This window comes from Stylophora pistillata, chromosome 9 (genome assembly GCF_964205215.1).
Source record: "Stylophora pistillata chromosome 9, jaStyPist1.2, whole genome shotgun sequence".
Lineage (NCBI taxonomy): Eukaryota > Metazoa > Cnidaria > Anthozoa > Scleractinia > Pocilloporidae > Stylophora > Stylophora pistillata.
Window position 1 is genome coordinate 16,657,701 of NC_142527.1, and position 23,178 is coordinate 16,680,878.

The 23,178-nt window shown below is 39.2% G+C and overlaps 1 protein-coding gene, 1 long non-coding RNA gene and 1 pseudogene across 3 annotated transcripts in view; 1 reads left to right on the plus strand and 2 right to left on the minus strand.

The window, feature by feature from the left end:
* LOC148723558 (uncharacterized) overlaps window positions 1-23,153 on the minus strand; it is a 26,645-nt gene extending 3,492 nt beyond the window's left edge. Inside the window, exons 1-2 of the long non-coding RNA XR_015991992.1 lie at window positions 22,908-23,153; window positions 12,549-12,645 (exon numbers count right to left, since the gene is read on the minus strand). This is a non-coding gene — a long non-coding RNA (uncharacterized LOC148723558). The remainder of the gene's footprint in view (window positions 1-12,548; window positions 12,646-22,907) is intronic.
* On the plus strand, window positions 1,785-7,907 carry LOC111326094 (uncharacterized). Of its 2 annotated transcripts, none has more exons than XM_022930022.2 (2): window positions 1,785-2,312; window positions 2,526-7,907. In XM_022930022.2, the coding sequence occupies exons 1-2, from the start codon at window positions 1,977-1,979 to the stop codon at window positions 4,242-4,244; spliced, it is 2,055 nt and encodes a 684-aa protein (XP_022785757.1). In that variant the 5' UTR covers window positions 1,785-1,976; the 3' UTR covers window positions 4,245-7,907. The 2 variants fall into 2 exon arrangements, with proteins under 2 accessions (XP_022785757.1, XP_022785758.1); XM_022930023.2 differs by having other exon boundaries at window positions 1,786-2,312; window positions 2,529-7,907.
* LOC148723559 (uncharacterized) lies at window positions 14,497-18,297 on the minus strand (annotated as a pseudogene).
* Window positions 23,154-23,178: the final 25 nt, after the last annotated feature.

Below are 23,178 nucleotides of genomic sequence, written 5' to 3' on the forward strand. Positions count from 1 at the left end.
GGCTCAGCCCGTGGTGTTATTTGTCAGTGGATAGCCAAGAACGACCAAAACTCCAATTTGACTTTAAGCAAGAGGAGGTTCGATCAATTTTTTCGATGAGTCCATGTATTCTGAAAATGGCACGGTAACTGTGGTTAATGATGAAGAGTGTATAGGAGAGGAGCTCATACATTTTGATTTTGAGTTAGAAAAGGCTGCGAACGATTCTTGCCATGACTGATCCACGCATTCTGCAAATGGCCCAGAAACTGTGCACGTGGTTACCAGTGAAGAGAACAAGAGACGGCATCTTATCCATTTTGAAAACTTAATTAAACGCCTCAATAAAAACAGCACACAATTGCGAATTTGCTGAAGGCGAACCTCTACCAGGTGATTCAGAGCTCTGACGAAGGGCTAACGCTCGAAACGTCAGCCTTTTAACTCTTTATGGTGGCCAATTTACAATTTCAACTTAGTTAATACAACCAAATTACCTTGTTACCCTCACCGACACAGCACCACAGTTTCTTTAGAAACTCTCACCCTTTACCATTAGGTTATTTTGTTTACTGATCGAACAGCTGGTGATCATCGGGCCCAAGAGGAACCAGATATGCTACAAAGCAGTTATTAGATGAATACACAAACAAACTAACAAATGAATTGATAAATAAGTTGATTGATTTGTTCAGAGCAGTTATTTCATGATTGGTTTCGAGACTTTTGTAATCGCCAGGAGTTTCTTTTCAACTGTGGAAACAACCTCGAAAATCCAATGGAGAATGAGGCATCAGTGATATTATCGTCATTGCTTGTCTTAGCAGCTTCTGCGACTTCCTGAAAAAAACTAAATTACATCGCAGATTGAAAAGCTATTGATAAAATTTTTTAACCTGGGTTTTAAGACCCAAAAGCTACAATTGACGGGTAGCACCCACTTACTTATTTCTATGATTTAAAATAGATTATCGCCAATGAGGTGATTGGCACATAAACAAAAAATAATGTTTCAAGTCATTTGCCGTTTAATTTTGACTTGCGGTCACTTTTACCTATCTTTTCAGTGTTGGTAATACTGGATATATTGATCAAATGTTAAGAAATGGAATCTGTTGTTTTAATAACAAGCTTCTCGTTGTGAGATGTCCTTGGTAATGAGGACTTCAAGTATTGCGTATTTTCTTTTTTCAACCCACTACTCTCATTTCAGGGTTATTTTCCTTTTTTAATAACAGCGTGACAGTCGTAACGGAGGTAAGGCCAGTATCTCAAAGATAAGCTGATTGTATTTGTTCCAATCAGCTTCAGGCAATGATGAAAACCCACTCAATAACAATCTAGTAAACTACCCAATCAGATATTAATACTCCACGATGTGAATTAAAGAGAAATTTACTTCTGATATCATCACTAATGAATTTAGAATTTCACATAAAAGGCGAAGGTTTGTACCATGTTTGAAACATTTGTGATTACTTTGGGTCACTGAGCGTAGTCACTTTCATAATTTTAGAAAGTAGGTGAAATATTATGTAGATGAATTTACTACGCTTGACAACTTTTACTGTGAGAATACGTGAGAACGTTAAATAAGATCAATAGCAATATTTGGCTGGTCAAACTATCCTAATTTGAAGCCTTTTGTGAGGTCAGGGAATATGCCCTGAGTCGATTCTGAAATGGTAGCCGTAACATTGCAAGTGCTATTGAAAATATTGGGAGCGAACTATTGCTTTAACTTCAACGTTGATGAAAGACAACTTTCCTGAGAGGCCCTTGTGACGTCATGGCTTCACTCGAGGGTTGCTGCTAATCGAAATAAATATGGCTGACCGTCGGCGAGTACGGCTGGAATGCTCGGATGGATCCGTTTTCACGTACAGAAAATCGTTCGTTTAACTGGGGTTACCTTCGCTAAGATAAAAGCTGAGAAAGGCGCAATATCAGGGCTTTAAAATTCTTAGCATGGATTTGAGTGAGTAATCATTTTGAGGATGAATGAAACGGGCTCGCGATCTAGTGCCGGAATGACTTCACCACGACATGCATCGCACCAAGCCGTAATGGATAGACTGCGGCAGCGTTTCAGCCAGTACAGAAAGCGGCACTATGACTGCCAGAAACAATATGCAGAGTCTCTGCCAGCTGTTCAGGACATGGAAAGACAAGAAGCACTGAATTTGCACAAACGTGCTTTAGATAGCCGCAATAGGATGATGAACATGAACGGGAAGACATCAAAACAAAATGACGGCGAAGGCAAAGTAGAACAGCAACAAACAGCAAACGGATTTGAAAAATCGACTAATGCCATCTATCAAATACGCGAGGTACGTAGTTATCTTTTTTGTGTTGATGCACGATCGTTGTTTTAACGGAAGACATTTCAGCATATGTTTTGATGGGCATTCATTATGGTGACATGAATGCGGGGCTGTTGTTAACGGTATCGATCCAATTGTTTAGTTTGTGTCTAGTGTTAAACACGCGCACTACTTTTCATATTTCACACTAACTGTAGCTTATTGTACTTATCCTGCCAGCAGCAAATCCTATTGAAGAAGAGAAAACACGAGCAAAATATGAACAGTACACCGAATACGTACGTGGAATCGAATGATGATAACCTTGGTGGGGAATACATGAGCAAGCACCAGAGACAAGATGGTATTTTGCATGCTCCGTCGACAGAGGGCCAAAGCCCTGTCGTTTCGGTTAATCAGCCACACCAGATAACACATGCTCCAACTCAAGTGCATCAAAACAAGTTCAATCCTATTTCAATTCAAGAATCTGTCGGCACAGAAGCTTACCCCCGTGGATGCCACAGATTACCGCTTGATTTCAAGCGAGAGAAGGTTGCGATCAATTCTTGCGACGAATCCACGCATTCTGAAAATGGTCCGGGAACTGTTGTTAACGGCGAAGACTACATACGACAGGAGCTCATACATTTTGAAAACGTAATTAAACGCTTTAATGAAGACAGCGCACCTGCTACATCACCGTCAGTGCACCCAAGTGTAGGTGACAGAGCTTCACTGCCTGGTATTGATGAAAAAAAGAATCGCCCACAATCTCTTCAACTGAAAGAAATTGCTAGGAAGTCACAATTTCCTCAGGGTCAGCCTGTGGTGTCATTTGGGGATAGCCAAGAACGACCAAAACCCCAGTTGCAACAACACTCAAGTCAGTATCCTGTTGGCCCAACAGGTCAACAGTCTCCCGGTTTAAGGCATCCCTACACAGCAGGTAAATATCCTGAAGGTTTGTCAGTCATTTCAAACAATCGGCAACAATTATCTAGGCAGTATCAAATGGCTCTATCGTCGCAGCCCCCAGTACAACAACAGCAACCACAACCATTTTATGGTTTTCAACAGGACGGCTTACCAAAACTCACCCACATGCCTTCACAAGTCCAACAGCTGTACTCTCGTAAATTTCAAAGTCAACCAGTTATTTCATCTTCATCACAGGTGGCTGGATTAAGAGGACCAGTCTCTTCACATGATGTTGGAAGATACACCATGCCACGATCACAAACACAATTTCAGCGTCAAAAGTCAATGCCACCATTACAAAACCAACCCTACTCAAACTCTGACTCTCAGTACCAACCACAAATTGGTAGTTACCAGGGAGACCTCTCTGGATTTTCAGATCAAACCAACACTTACCATTATCAGCGGCGAAACTCTTTTCCAATTTATCATCGCACAAATAGTCAACCACAAGAAAATTTCTCCCACGGAATGCAACATACTTTGGGATCTAGCCAAGCAAGTCTTCTGCGAGGTGTTTTACAAACCCCTTCCCAAAATGTTGTAGATGATAGAGAATCTTACTTGATGAATTCCAACATGGGTTTTTCATCATCATCTTCTGTGCAAACAGTACCATTGTTAACAAGAAGGCCACCTTCTTCTAATGGTGACCTAAACTCTGCAGCTCCCAGGTCACAACATTCATCAATGATGTATAGAGGAGGCATTCATCAACAACAGCAGTCTGATTCAGTATTACAACAGGGAAGTGAATTCCAGACTTCTTCTGTGCCCCTCAGAGAAATGACTGAGCGATATTCATCTGTGAGGGAAGGTGATGCACAGTATGCTGGGATTTCACCTCTCAGTTCACTTGATAAAGCACCATCATTCACATCTCTACTTGAACAGTCAGCTATTAATCAAGGGAATCTAGAAACAACTTACACTGGATCAATACCTAACCTAGACTTGCTTGGTGAACTCTTAGGTTAGTGGTACTTAGATTAGTAGAAACTTACTAGGTCATATTGGTTCATTTGCTTTTTATTTGATGAAGTTAAGTTTTATTGACCCAAAATTTCAACAGAGTAAATGATTTTGACTTCTGACACATATTAGTGTTTTTTAGGGAAATTAAATTTCCTTTTAAGAATTTTTTAATAGACAATTTGTTCGCTTATTTTGTTATTTTGTTTCCAGGTTGTTTAAGATTCTCATTTTTAGTACGTAATCATTCAATTCAACGAATTGAGCAACAATCACCAAATGTTTTTCTATAAGTTGCCAGCCAAGTTGATGGAAAAAAAATAGAAATTGGTAATTGTTTGAACCCATCTCATTAAAAGGACTTTTTTGTGGTGGTTTAGGTTTCTTTTCATGCTGTATGGCAGAGACTTTTCACCAAATTTGGTCCTTGAGATTTCAAGGTTGTACAACGCACAATTTTGTTTTATGAATGGCAGCTAGAATTATAGATGAAAACTTGGAGTAATGCTTGCAAATAAATAGTCATGGTTGCCATAGAATAGGGAAAAGTTAGATAATTAAACTTTGACTCAGCGAAACTGACATCTTTTTAAAAAATAGAGAGAAAAGTAAAATTTCAAGTAAATATGAAGTTGGTCTCGGCCTTGAGAGAAGATGGTGACACTTTCTTTTTTGTGATGTCATGTACATTGTTCACTACAGTTCACAGATTCCTCAACAATATGTCATTTCCCTTTGTAATATTCAAGTTGCTATCATTTGAAATTCTTTGGTACATTTCACAGACATGAAAGGGGCAAAATTGGTAGAATATTTTTTGATAAAATTCAACAGCAGGCTGATGTTGAGTTTCCTAGAAAATCAATTATTTTTCTTTGTCACCTTAAGGAGCTATCTTTTCATGTACACTGTATGTGATTTGCTAAAAGCATAAATTTATGGGTTGAGAGGATGGCTTTGAGGGAAGGTTGCAAGCCATTGCTGGGACTGGTTTGTGAAATTGTTGATTCAGTTGGTCAGGTAAATTTGCATTTACCAGGGAAAACTCAGGGAATTTCAAAACCTTTGACTGTGGCAACCATGACAAAGACCAATATTTTTAAGGTGGTGCAGACTCTGCCATATTTTTCTGATGAATTTCAAAAGTCTTGAGGAAAGTGTATTTATACCAACCACATGCACCAAAGACACAACACAACTGTAAGCAAGTACCACTAATTTATACATTTTCAGCTTTGATTTTATTATCCTCTAAGCTTTTACCACAATATCTACCTACCTCCATACAATTTTGTGCTTTCCATGTAATTCTAGACATGGTCCTAAATAATAATTGCATGCACATTTTTACTTTTCCAAAATATTATACAGTCTACAGGTATCTACACTACAATTTCCAGTGGCTGTTTAAATTGTTTCCTATTTCCTTGATGGAAAGTGTCTCAGTGTTAGAATAGAAAGTAAGCCATTGCTCAAAATTAACCTTAATGTAATAAGCTAAATGATAAGCTTTGTTGCTGTTTTGTTTTGTTTGTTTTTTTATTTTAAACGAATACTTGTAGATGGAGAAAGTACTTCAAAGGGTCTTGTTTGTAATTTCATCAATATGTGCAGATTTCAGTGAAAGGGACACGCCTTAAGGCCTCTAACACTGAAACTCAGTATTTGAGTTATTGTGTATACATAGTTTGGGTATTTGTAAAGGGTTGGGGCTGTGGAAATTCATTTTAGTTATGTTTGTCTTTAGAGAGTTGGTGTATCAATGTAACAAAACCTTTTAGGGATATCCCAGAATTGTACAAATGTCTTTGACATAAAATTAATGCATTGAGTCTATTTAGGGCTGGAGACTAGTGATTAACCATCTAGCTACAGGCTTTAAGAAATTTAGTTTTTTACTGTAGTAAGAAACTTAGTTTTGTTTCTCTTTCCTGTCTTCCCTGGATGCAATTCTGCCAATTCTGGTTACCATTGTACCATGCATGGTACAATGGTAACCTGGTACCATGCAGGTTACCATTGTAACTCCTTAGACTAGATTAAGAGGGATAATATGAGAGTGAAAAAACCCAATGTGATGACAGGCCAGAACTTGAATCTGAACCTGTCAACTTAAAGGCTAGCGTATTAACTATGGGCTGTGCTAACATGTCCATTTCATAAGAGCATTGCAATTCCAACACAGTTAATTACAAATGGTAACTTTTTCAGGCCTTTTCTGTAATAAAAGGGCAGTGAATTGAAATCTTTCACCATAAGTGGTTGATTGCTTAGGTAGTCAAAGACTTTTCCTTTTGGTGTTGAGTGAATTATTTTAATGTGATTTCTGTTTGCCAATTTAATTACCCAAACAAGAAAGTGCAAGTGGTACTTTTGATTGAGGAACTTTGTTGTAGACTCTCTTTTTTTTTCCATAAGCAAAATGCCTGAGATGCTTTAAAGAAACGATATGTAAATTAAACTGAGAATTTGTTTTGAACAAAACTCAGTGATGTGATTTTTTTCATTATTTGAAAGATGTCTGTATCTAGTATGTACATTCTAGATCTGTGGCATTACTGGAATGCAAATGTTCTGGGAAGTTAAACTATTTGCATTTGTGCAACAGGTTCTTAGACTATTAAGGGTTTTATGGACCAGGTTCTCATTTTTATAGTTAACTTGATTTTAGTAGTACTATACTATTATTTCCTTAGTGACGAAAGGCAACTTTGTGTAATTATAGCTGTGTATGATATCTACATTTGTATATATGAAAAAAAACAAAACAAAACAAAACAAAAACGAAGTCAACAGGAAATGAAGTGATCTTTGCCAGCATTATCTAATTTAAGACACAAACTTCTGAGTTGTGCAGCTGAGAGAGTTCAGAGAATGTATCATACTTGTAGTTCCAAATTTAAATGCATTTGGTTTCTTACACTCTGTGTGCCACAATACATTACTTAGCTTCAACTTCCAAAGAGTTTAAGGCATGGTTCAGAGATCCTACACTGAAAATCATTACAGACTGGTAACAAATAAGTCTACTGGCTAGTAATTCATATCAATTGTTATAAAGGTCACGTCAACCAAGTTACTTTTGTTATCATTGAATAATAACCACTTTAATAAAAGTAACCTCAACCTGGTGTGATAACCACTCATCAGAGAGGTTTATTGGACCTCACAGCTTTTTACATTATGACTTCATGGCCTCATTGCAAGGTAAGAGTTCAGATGTGAACTTCACATCTGTTGCACAGTGTAAAGAGATTAAATCACTGTAACTACATTACTATTTTATTATTTAGCAGTAATCTGTTGATTCCCCTGCTCTCATTGGCTATAAGTTGTCTTTTTTATTTATTTAACTAAGCAGCTCAAATGAAAATCTATCAAATCACATGAAGCTAAACGTAGAAGATTGTAACAATATTATAACTTTCTAGTTTCACTCCCTTGGCCTGTAATATGTACATATTTTTACATTATATCATACAACTCCACATATTTTCATGCCTTAAAAGATGTACCCCCTATCTTGTTATAATTTGTTGACAATTATTACCTTTTTAGATTTTAGATTTTAGATTTTTTTAACAATTTAAAATTTTGTAAATAGTGATTTTTTAACCTGAAGAAGGCCAAAATAGCTTAAATATTATCATTAAAGGCTGGAAACATTAATCGTTATCTTTGTTTCTCAGAGCACACGATGTCTATCCATTTGTCACCATCCATCCATCAATCAATATTTATACAAATTTGATGTTGTATGCTACATGATGTATGATATATACATATATACATATAAAAAAGCAAACTCAAAGTCAATTTTCAACCACATGCCATTGAAAATTGGGATGCCTTCCTCTAAGCAAAAAGGTAGCCATCAGGTTTTTGCAGTCCCTACTAAGCCTGTTGTGGAGGCGCAGTGGCCTCATGGTTAGTGCGCTCGACACCAGATAGAGTGATCCAGGTTCGAGCCCCGGCCGGGACATTGTGTTGTGTTCTTAGGGAAGACACTTTACTCTCACAGTGCCTCTCTCCACCCAGGTGTATAAATGGGTACCGGCAATTTAATGCTGGGGGTAACCCTGCGATGGACTAGCATCCCATCCAGGTGGGAGTAGAAATACTCCTAGTCGCTTCATGCTACAGAAACTGGAGTTAAGCACCGGCCTAATGAGCCACTAGGCTCGTAAACAGACTTTACTTTTACTAATGAATTAAGGCTGATAGTTTCTAAAGAAACTGTTTGGGGCTGCGTCGATGGGAGTAACGAAATAATTTGGATATGTCAACAAAGTTGAAGTGGTAAATTGGCCACCGTAACAATTACAAAAGCTGATGTTTCGAGCGTTAGCCCTTCGTCGGAGCATTTACTAAAGTTTACTTTTACTAAACCTGTTGTAGTGGACTCCCAACTTCCCTCCAACCACAAGTTGTCCACCCACTAGCTGAGCTGTGGTAGGGCATGAACCTGAATGTCAATGTTGCAACAATGTTGTGCAAATCCAAGCAGATATATAGGTATATATGCCATATAGTTGATTGGTTTTAAGGCACACTGTTTTTAAGCAAAAAATATGTCCTGGAAAATTGGTACAAAACTTGGGCCTTTGTCTCAGCCAAGAAGGAAACTGATTCAAAAGTCCAAACTTTGCTAAACAATGACTGTTGATTACCTATTTTCTTGTTTTCTAATTTCCTTTTAGACTGATCTTAAGTCTTCTGGTCTTACACAACACTCACCTGTATGAGATTTTTTTGTTTTGCTGGCATCAAACAAAGGGAGTGAGTTTCTAAAGAAACTGAGGTGCAGCATCAGTGGGGGAGTATAACAAGATAATATTGTTTTATCAACTGAGTTGATAGTGTAAATTGACCATTGTTAAGAGTTTCTAAGCTGACCATTTGAGCATTAACTCTTCATCATTTGCTCTGGTGAAGGGTTAATGCTTAAAATGTCAGCTTACAAACTTTTGTTGGACAGCTTCTTTTCATTTCAATTTTGTACTCTAGGTAGATCATCTTGTAACAGTTAACTATCCAAGACATTGCTGGTGAGAAAGAACTAAGCAGGAATAAAATGGAAGAGAGAGATTTCATGCAACACATATGCATTGTAAAACTTTTCACAATGGAAGAATACACTGCTGGCATCTACCTGTTAATATGCTTGGCATTTGTGTAATAAGCAGTGACTCTTAGATCAGACAACAGTCACCAACTTATTTTAGATTGGTAATAGATTTCGGTAAAATATGGAATCTGATGGGAAATAAATATTCATTTACCTTTTCCTAGCACTGTGTACTAAGAGGACAAGGAGGTGCAAATTTAATAATTCTGATAAGTCCTGTACATAAACTCTACAACACAGTACATACAATTCATCACTCATGCATTGAGGCTGTGCTCATTAAGGCCCAACTTCGATGGGTGGGGCATGTCATCCGGATGGAGGAGTTTAGGATGCCAAGATGCCTCATGTATGGTGAGCTCCAGCTCGGCAAGAGAAACCAAGGCCGTCCAAACTGCGTTACAAAGACACTGTGAAAGCAAACATTCAGTGGTGTCATGTCAAGCCGAAAGATCTTGAGGAACATGCTGCAAACAGACCAGAATGGAGAGGCTCAATCCACAAAGCTGCTACCAACTACGAAGAAGCATGATGCCAGAAGCTCTCTGATGTGAGAGAAAAGTGACACAGGGCTGCTTCAGCAATGATAACAACAATGGACTTCCAATGCCCCCACTGGTCAAGACTCTGTGCCTCCAGGCTAAAACTGCAGAGCCACCTTCGCATGCATCGATGAGGTGCATAATGCAAATGTCATCATTGGATCCGATGGACAACCACTATGCTGAAATCCTATAATTATTACACTACTTACAACGGTAATATAAATCAAATACTGCATTACTTTAATGAGTAACATCAAGTTCATTGTATTTAATATGATTAAGAAGTTGGTAAGCATAGTTTGCAAAATGAAATTGAATGTTGATTAAATGCCTATATTGCTCCTTTTCTTGTGAAAGATATTTATTTCACCCCTGTTATATTAGCTATTGGATACTCAAGGGCTTTCAGATGTTTCATTTTGCTTAAAACAGCACAAAATGTTGGTTTCAACAAACTCTTTGTGCTTCCATGAATGGTTTGCTTACCTATCAGGATTATGGTTTTCAAAATTACATAATTAATTATAAACCCTTTGATAGCTCTAAGGCTGGAATTCTAAAAAAATATATTTTACTCGCTCGGGCTTTCCGAAGGAAACGCCCGAGTTATAAATTCGGCTTAATTTTTTTTTTTTTTTTTTGCGTTTAGTCACAAAACACAGTTCCACTACAGCGCATGTGTGAGGTGTAAGGGCATGCGTAGAAGGAACCGTAGAGCGCGTGGCTGCCTTCGTGGACGCGAAAAAAGTTCGACGGCCAATACATATACAAAGTCACACATCGCGGTAGACCCACACAAAAACATGTTGAGCGTATTGAGAACGGGTGGTCCGCGAACTTTACGAGAGATCAATGTACGAACGATACTTAACTAGTGAACCTTCTATCGAGGAATATCAAGCGAAACCCGCTACATCAAACGAGCTCTCTCATATTATGTTTACATATAAACACAACCGTGTATTTAGATGTGATCGAGAACCCAGTGCAATATCAGATGCTACTCTGAAACGTCTCAGAAGAAAGGGAAAAAAACTGAAGGAATTTGCTTATGAGCGTATTCGTCCAAGTGTTCCGAAGTCCTCTTGGCTGTGTCGCTATGAGAAGGTTAGAAGAGTTACAAAGAATGTTTGTAAGCTTAATACGAAGAGGGTGAGATTAAATAAAAGTTCCACAACGGGAGAAGAAGTATTTGTTGAATTGTTCTGCGAGGTTACATCGAAGGATAATCAAATTGAAGCATAGAGCAAGTCGGTATTGATCAATGTTTTCTTGTAATCGAGCCATGTGTCTTTTTAAGAGTCAGACACACGCATCAAACTATTGTAAATTTCAACTGAGGTCAGATATAGGGAAAAACCTTGGTTCTACTCCAATGTACTTTGACCCTAGCAAAATAATAATGGCACCATATAGCCAAGCTAATAAGTTGGTATTTGGAAAAAATTCAGGACAACAATGTGTTGCAATGAGTTGGTTTATGCCCTTTGATTTACAATAACAAACAAGGAATCAATTCTGTTACTGATCTTGTGTCGATGATGAATATCGGAAATCAGTTGAATTCAAGTTCATAGATTTATTACCCACACTTTTAAAAATGTTTGAGGCTATGAACTTTAATACAGTGAGAGCTACACTGGTACTGTTCATCAAGAAGCTACAGTACCTTCTTAGATAGAGCCTTTCAATCACTCGTATCCAAAAATTTCAACAATTTTGTCTTGACAATAGGGTGTACTGCAGTTGCTATCTATTGTAAAGGTAACATGGGCTCGAAAACATGCGTTTCTCTTGCAAGGGATATTTATTGTAGAAGCCATCCTAAAGTTACTTTAGTGCTGCTCGAAGTATCATCACTGAATAGCTTAGTACATTATGTTTAGAGTATACATAACAATGATATATTTGAGTTGAAAGGGGTCAAGATTAGTTCAAAATAGTACCCTTTTTCAGAGTCATGCCTGTAAAACCAGAAAGTGAGTTGTGCTGTGGCTGTCTATTCACTCGACTTCTTTATAATAAAATCATGTAGTTATTGGAATTTAAACACCAGGAAATCAACTCTCAAAAATCTTGTAAGAAATAATAATGAATGCACAGGGTTTTGATGTGGTTTTCAGTTTTTAGTATGATGTATTTTTAAACCCACAAAAAGGTCAAAATATGTGTATTCCCTATCGGTATTTAATAAAAGTCAAATGCCCCTTATTGAATATACTAAAACTGTAAATAGCACTGCTTCTCTTATTGTGGCCATTAGCAATATTCAATATTCAGAGATTTTTTATTGAACAGTAATATTGCTTCAATCTACTGATTTCTGACAGCTTCCCTTGGGTGAACATTTGGCAACAAACTGTGACTCAGTACCAATAATAGATAAAAAATTCCCTTCTCCTTGCAGTTAAAGGCAAATACATTACCTACTCAGGGTTCGTAAAAGCCTTGAAAGTCGTTGAAGATGCTTGAATTTAAAAATGAAAAATTCAAGGCCTTGAAAGTACTTGAATTTGAGGACTAGAGCTTGATTTTTGCAATGCTTTTTCTTTAGCAATTTTCTAGTTGAAAATTACAGTACTTTCATGGAAAAGCTGAGAAACAATATAAGATGATTTTAAAATTGCTTATACAAACCTTTTCAAAAGTGGTCCTTCAATTTTCTAAAACTTGGCCTTCAAAGTCACTGAAAAGTCCTTGAATTTCAATCTTTGGCATCTGTAGGAACCTACTCCTATATGGTAATATATTATTCTGATTGTTGTCTAGTATCATAACAACATTCATTACACTCCAGCAGACAAAAATAAACACAAGTAGACTTATTCATGACCGGCAATGATGAAATTACTTGATGTCAGTAATGATGGCAGTCCCCTAAAGATAACTCCAGATGTGTGATATTGAAAGCCCGAGTTCATGCAGCTATGCGTCTAGTCATCATTCAAACTATCCAAATCAAGCATACAATGAGCTTCAATTTACAATTTGATATCAGAATTTGGACACCAAGAGGTGTTATACAATCAAATGCCTGAGGGATGTATCATTACTGTTGCAAAACAGCACAAAGAGGATAACAGAGACATTGTGTACATTTTATAATTTGTATTTAGAATGCTGAGCAAAAGTTTGAATTGGAAAAATCTAATTTTACAACTAAAGTTCATTGATATGGAAGACTATGAAGGACTTTTCAAATAAGATTTGTTTTCTAAAAAAATTTGGCTCCATTTCTTTGGTGTCAAAGGAGTGCAGGTGAAACTTTGAATTACAGTGGCTAAATGCTGGCAGCCAAGCACAGGGATCAATGAACGCTTTTCATTCCACTAATTTATTCTTGTTTTTCTCATTGCCATGTTCCCACCAATAACGTAGCTCCATTTTCTGCCTTTAAAAGCGTACACAACCCACAATTCCTCTATTCGCTCCAACGCAGGGCTAACACTCAAAACGTCAGCTTTTGTAATCGTTACGGTGGCCAATTTACCATTTCAACTTTGTTGATATATCCAAATTATTTCGTTACCCCCACTGATGCAGCCCCAGTTTCTTTCAAAACTATCAGCCTTTATACAATCTTAAATGGATTAAAGAAAATTTTCATATTTGAAACAAGTCAAAGAAAAGTGAAATTCTTACCACAGAAGAAGTCAATTTTCATTGTTTACCAACATTTTGAATTCTCTGTTACATTTCTAGATTGTGACTGGTGTTGGTAGAAGTTATGTGTAGAGGCTAATTGTGAGTGGAGGTTGGAGGCCATTATCAGGGTTCATTTTAAAATTTTTAACTCAGTTGATCAGGGAAATTTACTTTTGTCATGAAAAATAGTCAGTGATAATTTGGGGAATTAAAAAATCCCATGACTGTGGCGACCATGCCAGATGCTTGTTTAGCATGGCGTCTACATAACATACCGTTCAAAATTCAATCAGGGTATTTTTTCATATCGGAAAATCATCTGACTGCCAGAAAATATGTCCCCTAAAACTCATAAATAATTTTAAGAATCGCTTGGCATTTCTTAGCGAACGTCATATCTACTCTATAAATTTAAATGAGGTTTTCTGTGAGAATTGGGTGGAAATTCAGACTACCATTTAAGACCGTCCCAGGCTGTCTTAAATTAACTTGGATGTATCAACAAAGTTGAAATGGTAAATTAACTTGTATGAGAGTTTAAGTCCAACTTGTGCCTAAGAAAAAAGAACCAGGGGAATAGCCAGCCTGGTTTTCTCAGGTCGACCACCATCTTGGAAAAAACTTACGAAGAGCCAGTTAGTCCGGGAGCTTATGTAATCCCGTGGGAATTTTTTGAAAAAAGCAAGTCACCTATCTAGATATGTTAAGAGGACATTAAGGAACATGAAAAATGTTGTCGGCAATTTTTTGACTTGCACCGACGGCTGCTAAGACGAGTTTAAATTGTGACGTTCATATCCCAGCATGAAAACGAGGCTATACGAAAATACCTCAAAACCGTCGTAAATGGAGATAAATCTTTACCAAAATGATTTCAACCGCGTGTTTAAGTGCAACTAACAAATCTAAGTAACTCTTTTGCATCAAAGACTGCAGCGAGGAGTTTAAGATGTGAAGTTTATGTCCCAGCGTGGAAACGAGGCTGGACCTTAAAATACCTTTCAACTATCGTTACTGGCAACAAATTGCCACCAAACTACTTATTCGACGTACTAAAGTGTGTCTGATATATTTGTGTAAGGTTTTAGTAAAAATCTGGTCACGTGACCCAAACAGAATGAAAACTAAATGCAGTTTAAAATACACTTAAACATATTTTGAACCGCGTAAGGTCAGTCCAAATCGCCCCCTGCAAGTCAACAAGATATTCAATTGTTACATTAATAGGGCTAGAAGCTTAGGCAAAAGAATCCTAATCATCATCATCTTCCTCCTCTTCCTCGTCATCAGTATCATCGTCATCACCATCTTATCATCAGAAGGCTCGAAGTCGTCTTCTTCATCGCTGTGAGCAACATTTTCGCAGTAGAGCTCATCCCCATTATTCGGCTGCAGCTGCAGAGATCGGTACATTTAAGTCCTGCCTTACGACACTGACATCTGTTAGTACAGCATCTCTCTTTCGCACAACCACACTTAACGAGACGGAGGACTGCATCAGGTGCTAGTTGTAGTTGCGTCATTACTGTTTCGTTGAGAAAAGTATATAATTAGATATGAGTCAGAATTGATTGAGAATTAATTTCCTTTTTCATTAAGTTCATGATAAACTTCATCCTCGGAGACCCAGGGGCTGTGGGTCGATTTCAAGTTAGGGCATGAAGAGCCCCTGGGGACATTGTCTTACAAGACTAGTTCCAAACGGTCGCAGTGGTTCTGCCATCTGATTGGTGCCAGAAAATCTTTGTGTTTTACTGCCCAATCAGAGTGAAGTGTGCTTTAGAGTCATTTCGTGTGTTTTAACACGGACGTATACTAGTAGCTCAGTTGCTCGCTATGTTTGTTTGGTCCTTGCGACGGAGATTTGCTTGAGGGGAAAAGTTTCAGTCTCAGCACGCAATGTAAGAGAAATCGATCAGATTGTCCGCGAAAATCTTACCGGAAATTATAATGAATACTTTCGCAGGTATCACTAGACAACACGATGGTTGCAGTCATTGATATGTCACTTTAAACGTTAAACGAGCTTTAAGCTTAAATCTTTCTAGATTTTTTCCATTATTTGCTGTGACTGAAACTTTGCCAATCTCGGGAAGTTATTTCGTCGCACGGGCCACTCAGGTATGTCGAGCAACTGGCGCTTTCGCCTACGTAGCTGTTTGCTTTCTGTGCGCGCCAAAATCTAATCTTAGTAGTAAAGTCGTTCACAATACGGCCAAGGTTGCAGAGAACGTTAAGTTCGTGGACGACCTTCAGCAAGTGCTAAGAGAAAGCTTAGCTGTGTTTCCGGTTAGCTAATTAAAATCTGAACAAAAACTTATTAACGAGAACATCGTGGGAAGGAGAGATGTTTTCGGGCAGTTACCGAAGGGGTTTGGAAAGAGTTTAATCTTTCAACTGCTGCCCAGAGTGTTGAAATTCTTGAGCTAGGAAGGCCACAGATTCTCTTCTTGTCCCTTGGTCATTGTCATTTCACCTCTTCTGTCGATTGTTGAAGACCAAGTTAAATACCTTTGATCATTGGGAATGGATCCGATGCTGTTTTCAAATGGGAAAAACAAAACCAAAGACCAAGAAATATTGGATGGAAAGGGCGGGTTTGCTTTATGGCAAATGTCAGCTTAGTAGTACAGGGTCATCTACCCACATCTAATAAGGAAAAGTTTCCACGCTTAGCTTTTCTTTTTTTTCAAGCGAAGATGGGATTAGATTTTGGCACGCACAGTTCGGAAAGTTGCGCAAGTGCCAGTTGCTCGACATACCTGCGTGGCCCGTGCGACGAAATAACTTCCCGGGATTGGCAAAGTTTCAGTCACAGCAAATAATGGAAAAAATCTAGAAAGATTTAAGCTTAAAGCTCGTTTTAACGTTTATAGCGACATATCAATGACTGCAACCATCGTGTTGTATACAAACCTCGCAAACTTTAAAACACGTTCTCTAGTGATACCTGCGAAAGTAATCAGTATAATTTCCGGTAAGATTTTCGCGGACAATCTGATCGATTTCTCTTACATTGTGTGCTGAGACTGAAACTTTTCACCTCAAGCAAATCTCCGTCGCAAGGTCCAAACAAACATAGCGAGCAACTGAGCTACTAGTATATTTCCGTGCAAAAACACACGAAAGGACTCTAAAGCACACTTCACTCTGATTGGGCAGAAAAACACAAAGATTTTCTGGCACCAATCAGATGGCAGAACCACTGCGACCGTTTGGAACTAGTCTTGTAAGACAATGTCCCCAGGGGCTCTTGATGCCCTAACTTGAAATCGACTCAGCCCCTGGGTCTCCGAGGATGGATAAACTTGGGATTAGTAACCTCTTAAGATCGCGCAACCTGTTAAAAGTTCATTTTAGAAGGAATCGTTCCGTGCTAAATTGTTCCCTCGCTGACCGGCGTTTCATATGATTTTGCCAAACGGATGCCCAATTGAACTGCCACACCGTGTTTACGAGTGATGAGGAATAATCTGCTGGATATCGTCAGAGAAGTAAGTGGTCGATGATATGCGATTAATCACTGTAGTTCGCTTATGTTGTAGTTTGCCCTTTAGTTTGCCCTATCTAATATTAGGCAACGTTTTCCTTAATAGATCGAATAAAACCAGAAATCATTTATATGGTTTGCGTCATCCAGTGGATTAATAAGCCCCTTTTTCTCCCCGGATCAATGACTAGAACCCATTCACCTTTAAAGAAATAAACACAGTATTCTATATCTCGTAGGTTTTGGCATTTAAAAAGTATATTTAAGCTGTCAGCAATTTTATTCCGATACGAAATAAAACGGTAATTCAAAATACCTTTCTCTATTCTCCATCCGTAAGTCTCTGGCGACGGCAGCCCGGAGTTCGGTACCTTGTCATTGTTCCATGTCATCGTTCGGTAATGAGCTCGCAATATAGCCTCTTTCAATGAAGCTTGCGTTGGAGTTAGTCTTTCTGATTGGGCTTGCTTCTTCCGGAAAAGCAACCATCTTAGGTCTTCCACCTTGGAAATGTGCATCCTGGGCTGATACAGTTGGCACACTAATTTTTCAGTAGCGGCGAGGGTGCTTGATGTAGGGTGCGAGGCTGTACCCAGATCGGCAAGTGCTTTGACGCTATCTTCATCAGCTTCGATAAATGTGTTCCAGCAGGTCAGCTTCCCTTTATCTGCGAAGCTTTCGGTAACATCGGCTCCACTCCAGGCATGAAACCCAGGAAGCACCGCAGTTCTATCAGGTCCAAGAGCACAAACGATAGGACTCAGAAGTATCTTTCGGCGGCGGTGCCCTCTCCCGGTCACAAATGAGGAATTCTCACATAGCTCTGGGAGGGGCTTGAGAGACAGGACAAAGACGTCGGTGTTTGGAGATACGATTTCGATACTCGTAATGCCCAAAGTTGTAGCATCTACGGCATGCAACAGCATTCTTCTCTTGGCGCCACCTTACAGCAAGGGTGTGGTGACGGTTTGGCGGTTTTGATAAACTACCCGCCATCAGTTTGGCGTGCTCTGCTAGCCTTGCCAGCTCGGGTGCGATCAGAAAGAACTTGGTGTGGGCGTTGGAATTTAATGTGATACCAACTAGCCCCCCCCCCCCCCACTAGAGACTTTCATCGACCGGTTGCCATGCTCAAGGGCGTTATCTGGACCAGTAGCACAGAAGGGTACATGGGAGTTCTTATTCACTACCGAGTTTCCTTGCTGAAACTCCTCTTAAACCTCGGATCTGATTCACTGAACATCTGCATATCTGCTACGTACACTGGAACCATTCGAGCGTAGTTGATAATGTCATGCGTCAAGAACTATTTAGTGAATATCTCGAGAGCCTGCAAATGGAGTGCTTAATTTCCCGTTCCAACCGCCCGTATGAATTGCATCATCTCCATCACCATTCTCATGTAGTGGCGCACGACTTTAAATAACAAAAACGTTTCTCTCTGAACATCAAATGGCTCCATCTTCTCCGCGATTTGCGCTGAATCTATGGTTTGAACTAGTTTTTCGTGTACCTCTTTCATTTGATCGTTGTCTTCGATACAAACATCAGCGAGCTGCTTTTCCAACTGCTCAAGACAGTGGTGTGAATTGGGATGATACTGAAAGAACGCTTCCTGGTACAATGGGAAGTGCATGTAGGGTAGTAATGTGGGCACTTCCCCTCTTTTACGTGGTTGCTCTCGATGATTTTTTTCACAGTTGCGGAACCGTACAGTTCCGACTCTATCCAGCACATGTCCAGTCCACTGTTGTCGATGAACGCTCCGATCGCCCGTAGCTGGGGTATTAATATATGTAGTTCGCCAGGACGTAAAATTATATGCTTTAATTCCTGGCGAGCCATTTGCAGCCTCTTTGCGGGTTGATAGAGCCCCATGTCGAGCGAAATAACCGTCTGCAGTAGCTGGACCTACCACCTTTGTCTTGATATTTTGGGCCTGAGTTAGAACAGTCTGTAGGGTCTGCGACTCGTGCGCTGACAAAGCAATCAGAGGTGGTGTTCTTACTCGTGTTACAGGTGATGCATCACTGGTTAGTGAGTTGTATCCAGACCAAACCAGAATATCTGTAGTCTTTGCAGGCTGATTCTCCGACCCTGGAATACTCGTGATGTTGCTTTGCGTTTCTGCTGTTTACATACTGTCAGTTGGAGCTCTGGTCAAAGTACGTCCAAGCAGCCATGCAAAGTCTTGCATCCTGATCTGTAGCGGAAGTTCATTCTCAGCAAACAGACCAAACGTTAACTGTGGGTAAACGGGCTCGACGGGCTTCGAATGAGGCGTAGGACATTCTAGGAGGCTTAAATTGATTCAGGAAGCTCTCCTATTGAGCGAATCTGGTCTGGGGTGTCGATATTCAAGTCGGGTATTTTATTATTAGGGTCACTCCTCTGCTATATAGTAATTGCTGAGTCATGAAAATTGCGCCTCCCATCAGGGGTGTCTTCGGCGGAGTCTATATTGTCGATAGCAAAAAACACATACCTCCCCATCGCTATGTCGGGGGTAGATATACATTTTGAGCAAGACTCACTGCGAGCTTGTGTACCTCACTGAATTTCTTTTCAACTGAGAGCAAGCTGTTTGGATCTTTAATTACCCATCTGAAGAAACTGTACAGCTCCACAGGCAGATTTTTATCGGAAAGGTTTTCAAGAGATCCAGAGAATTTCCATTCCTTACATTTTAATATGGATTTTCGGAGTAATGCAGCAGCATCGAACAAAGTTTTCATCCCATGATCACTGTTGGCAATGTGCTCTTCAGTCAGTTGGACTGCAGCATCTCTTGTCTGTTTTATGCTTACTCTTTCAGATTCATTTACTCGTTTGCTCCTTTGGAACTCTAAACCAGGTACTTAATTCCGGAATAGCTGTTTCAGTGTCTTTCGGTTGCATGTTGGATCGGCAACATTGTTCGCTTTTAGAATGCTTTCAAAAGTAGCTTGTAGCTTGGTCATGGTTGCGACTTTACCATCTTTCAATGTCATCTCTGTTATTGTTAGAAATTCTATCTTAGCTGTAGTCTCGCTTGCTAATCGACAACTAGAGTCATCAAAACTTTCTCGTACGAAGTAGGATTTTCAACAAGACTTTCATTCTTTTATTTCTGGCAGGTGATACATAAATTAAAAGCTAGGTTCTTCTTGGCTTTTACAAATTCAGAACCAGAGGCGTCTACCATAATAGACAAGAGTGCATGACGTCGGACCTCTAAATAGATGATAAGGGCAGCTGGCCAAGAATACCGTAGTTTCATCTATTTAACCTTATTGATGGATTGATACTTTACTGTACGAGTAAATAAGGGGAATGTACCATGCTGCTACTTACAATTTAGGAAATAGAAAAAAAAAGAGTGACATTGGTATGGTATAGAGAAACCATGCACTCAGGTGTCCAATACCCAATTTTTGATCAGATCAAGAGATCTCGTGAATCCCAAAGTCAAGTAACTGATCACAGTCTAAAGTGTACTTAAGGCCTAACAAAGTAACAGTCATGTATTTCGTTGATTTGGGTGAACTACACATCTCATATCAATAAGCTTTGAGGCATTTCAAGGTTCAGCCTCGTTTCCATGCTATCATGGTCACATGATCAGTTTTATTGCTTTAATTTTTTATATTCGAATAAGTAAAGATTTGGTAAAACATTTGACAATGAAAAACTGCGATAAAATATTATAAAGCATGACACGACGTTTCGACGTTTCCAGAACGTCATTATCAAGTAAACTAAAATAATAAAATCGAGCATATATATAATGAAGCGGTGAAAAAATTACAACGTTTTGTAATTAAATTTAACGTTTTGTAATTTATTCACCGCTTCATTATATATATGCTCGATTTTATTATTTTAGTTTACTTGATAATGACGTTCTGGAAACGTCGAAACGTCGTGTCATGCTTTATAATTTTTTATATGTCGCAGATACACTTAAATGGGAAGGATTTGTTGCCATTAACGGTGGTTTTCAAGCATTTTACGGTCTAGCCTCGTTTTCATGCCAAGACAGATACATCACATTTTAAATCTCTATGGCGGCCGTCGGTACGAGTAAAAAAATTGCCGACAACATTTTTCAAGTTCCTTAATGTCCCCTTAACACATCTAGATAGGTTACTTGCTTTTTTCACAAAATTCCCACGGGACTTAATTTACGACATATGCTCCCTGACGAAGACTAGGTTTACACTAGAGGAGAGTTTTCCGGATTCGTAAATGTTTCCGGATTCATCAATTTTGGAGTATTCGGATTCGTAGGCGTTTACACTGAAAGGATATTCGGATTCCTGACCGTTTACACACAACGATAACTCCGGGAACATTCTAAATGGAATGGATACCAAGCCCACTGTTGTTTTATCGTTCGATCGACAAAGTGAAAATGCCTCCCCCAAAAAAGGTTAGAGTAGATCCAGATGCCACTGAGGCAAATTTGAGTCGGACAGATGCCAAGCCATCTACGTCGTCGGCGATTAAGTGTGGCTGACGTTAAACTTCCTTGCAATAATAATTTGCGTTTCCTCAGAAATACTGCGGTACACATGATGAAATTTATCGCCTGAACCTGGAACAAGATTAGGCAGCCGGAAACCGCCAGCAATGTTAGCACCAGATCCTCCATTTTGGTTTCACCGCAAACTCAAAAGATCGCAGGCGGAAATAATATACGGATTCGAGAAAAAAAAGCGGTTACACGACAAAACTTTCCGGATTCAAAAGTTATCGGATTCAAAGTTCCCACTTTAAATTCCGGATTCAAAATCTCCGGAGACATGACCAAACCGGGAAGCTTTTATTTCGGATTCGTCCACTTTCGTGTAAACAGCAAAATCAATCCGGTACTAAAACGTTTCGGATTCATCACGAATCCGGAACAATTTCCTCTAGTGTAAACCTAGTCTAAGTGGGGTTGAGGATAATTAGAGAGACGCTTGGTATACAACCGATCACGCAATGACCGCGCGATATTCAAGCCAGTATGGCGGCCAAAGAGCGAGAAGATCTGGGTACGAAGAAGCAAGAGAAAGACTTGGTAGAAGCCCCCCTCGTCAGACGAAAAACAAAACAAAACAAAACATGAGCAACGGAATATGTAAGGATAATCTCAAAGACGCACGATACCACACTTCTCGACACTTCGAGTCGAAATCATTCTAAATCACGCACAGAGCTTACACTTTTGTGTGTCTCGTAGATGCTGAAAATTCAACCCATTAAAACAATTCTAAAAACGCGTCAACGATCACCTGTTTTTGTTTGAAATGTACACGAGGCTTCTGATGAGTACCCGGTCAGGCAAGTCACCTAGCCGACATGTCAACTGTCAACCCACCCCGCCTACACCAGTGGTCAATTCACCGACACCTTCGGTCAACTCATCGACACAGCCGCCACTTCGCCGACATATGCATAGTTGATCAACCTCCTGTTCCTTAAGAGCTCAATCCGAGATTGATATTCAGTCGTAACGGTTATATCAATGACTTCTTTGAACAAACAGTAAATGCAAACCTAGTTCGTTAACTTCAGTGAATGTATTTGTAGCGGCCGACACAAGCGAAGCAAAATTTCGACGATAACTGAGTTTCGCAAATGAAGACACACTATGAAGCGAGGATATATTTTACGGACAAGCCTTGAATCGTTTTATTTAACGTAGTCGTGGTATCCAAGTACTTATCGTAAACTGAAATATGAATTTATAAGGAAGAAGCTAAGCTAAATGCGAATAGACAAACCAACATTCCAAACATTCCGATATAAAGGCAAGATGCAAAGCTAGCTAAAAACTCAAACAAACTCACAAAAGAACTATATATAAGCTCAAGGAAAGGAACATTAGCACTTACATAACAGTCCCGCTTGTAAGAATTGAACCAAAACGAACTTCAATATAAGTTAGGTATTCGGAAGCGAAACGGGAAATCCAAACAGACACTTACTCTAACACAGAAAACTGTAGTCTTACGGCAAACGACAACAACCAAACGATAAACTAAAAAAAAACTTCAACTACTCTTCTCTAAAAATCGCACACGTCAACATTAAAATGGGTCCGCGTGATTTGCTTACGAGATTACTTCGTAACCTCAAAGCACGCGCACGTGAGTCTCGCGCGCA

Excerpts from the sequence above, each read along its gene's own strand:
- LOC111326094 (XM_022930022.2), top strand. The coding sequence starts at position 1,977 with ATGAATGAAACGGGCTCGCGATCTAGTGCCGGAATGACTTCACCACGA. Across the intron at positions 2,313-2,525 it reads CCATCTATCAAATACGCGAG|CAGCAAATCCTATTGAAGAA; the intron begins GTACGTAGTTAT and ends TTATCCTGCCAG.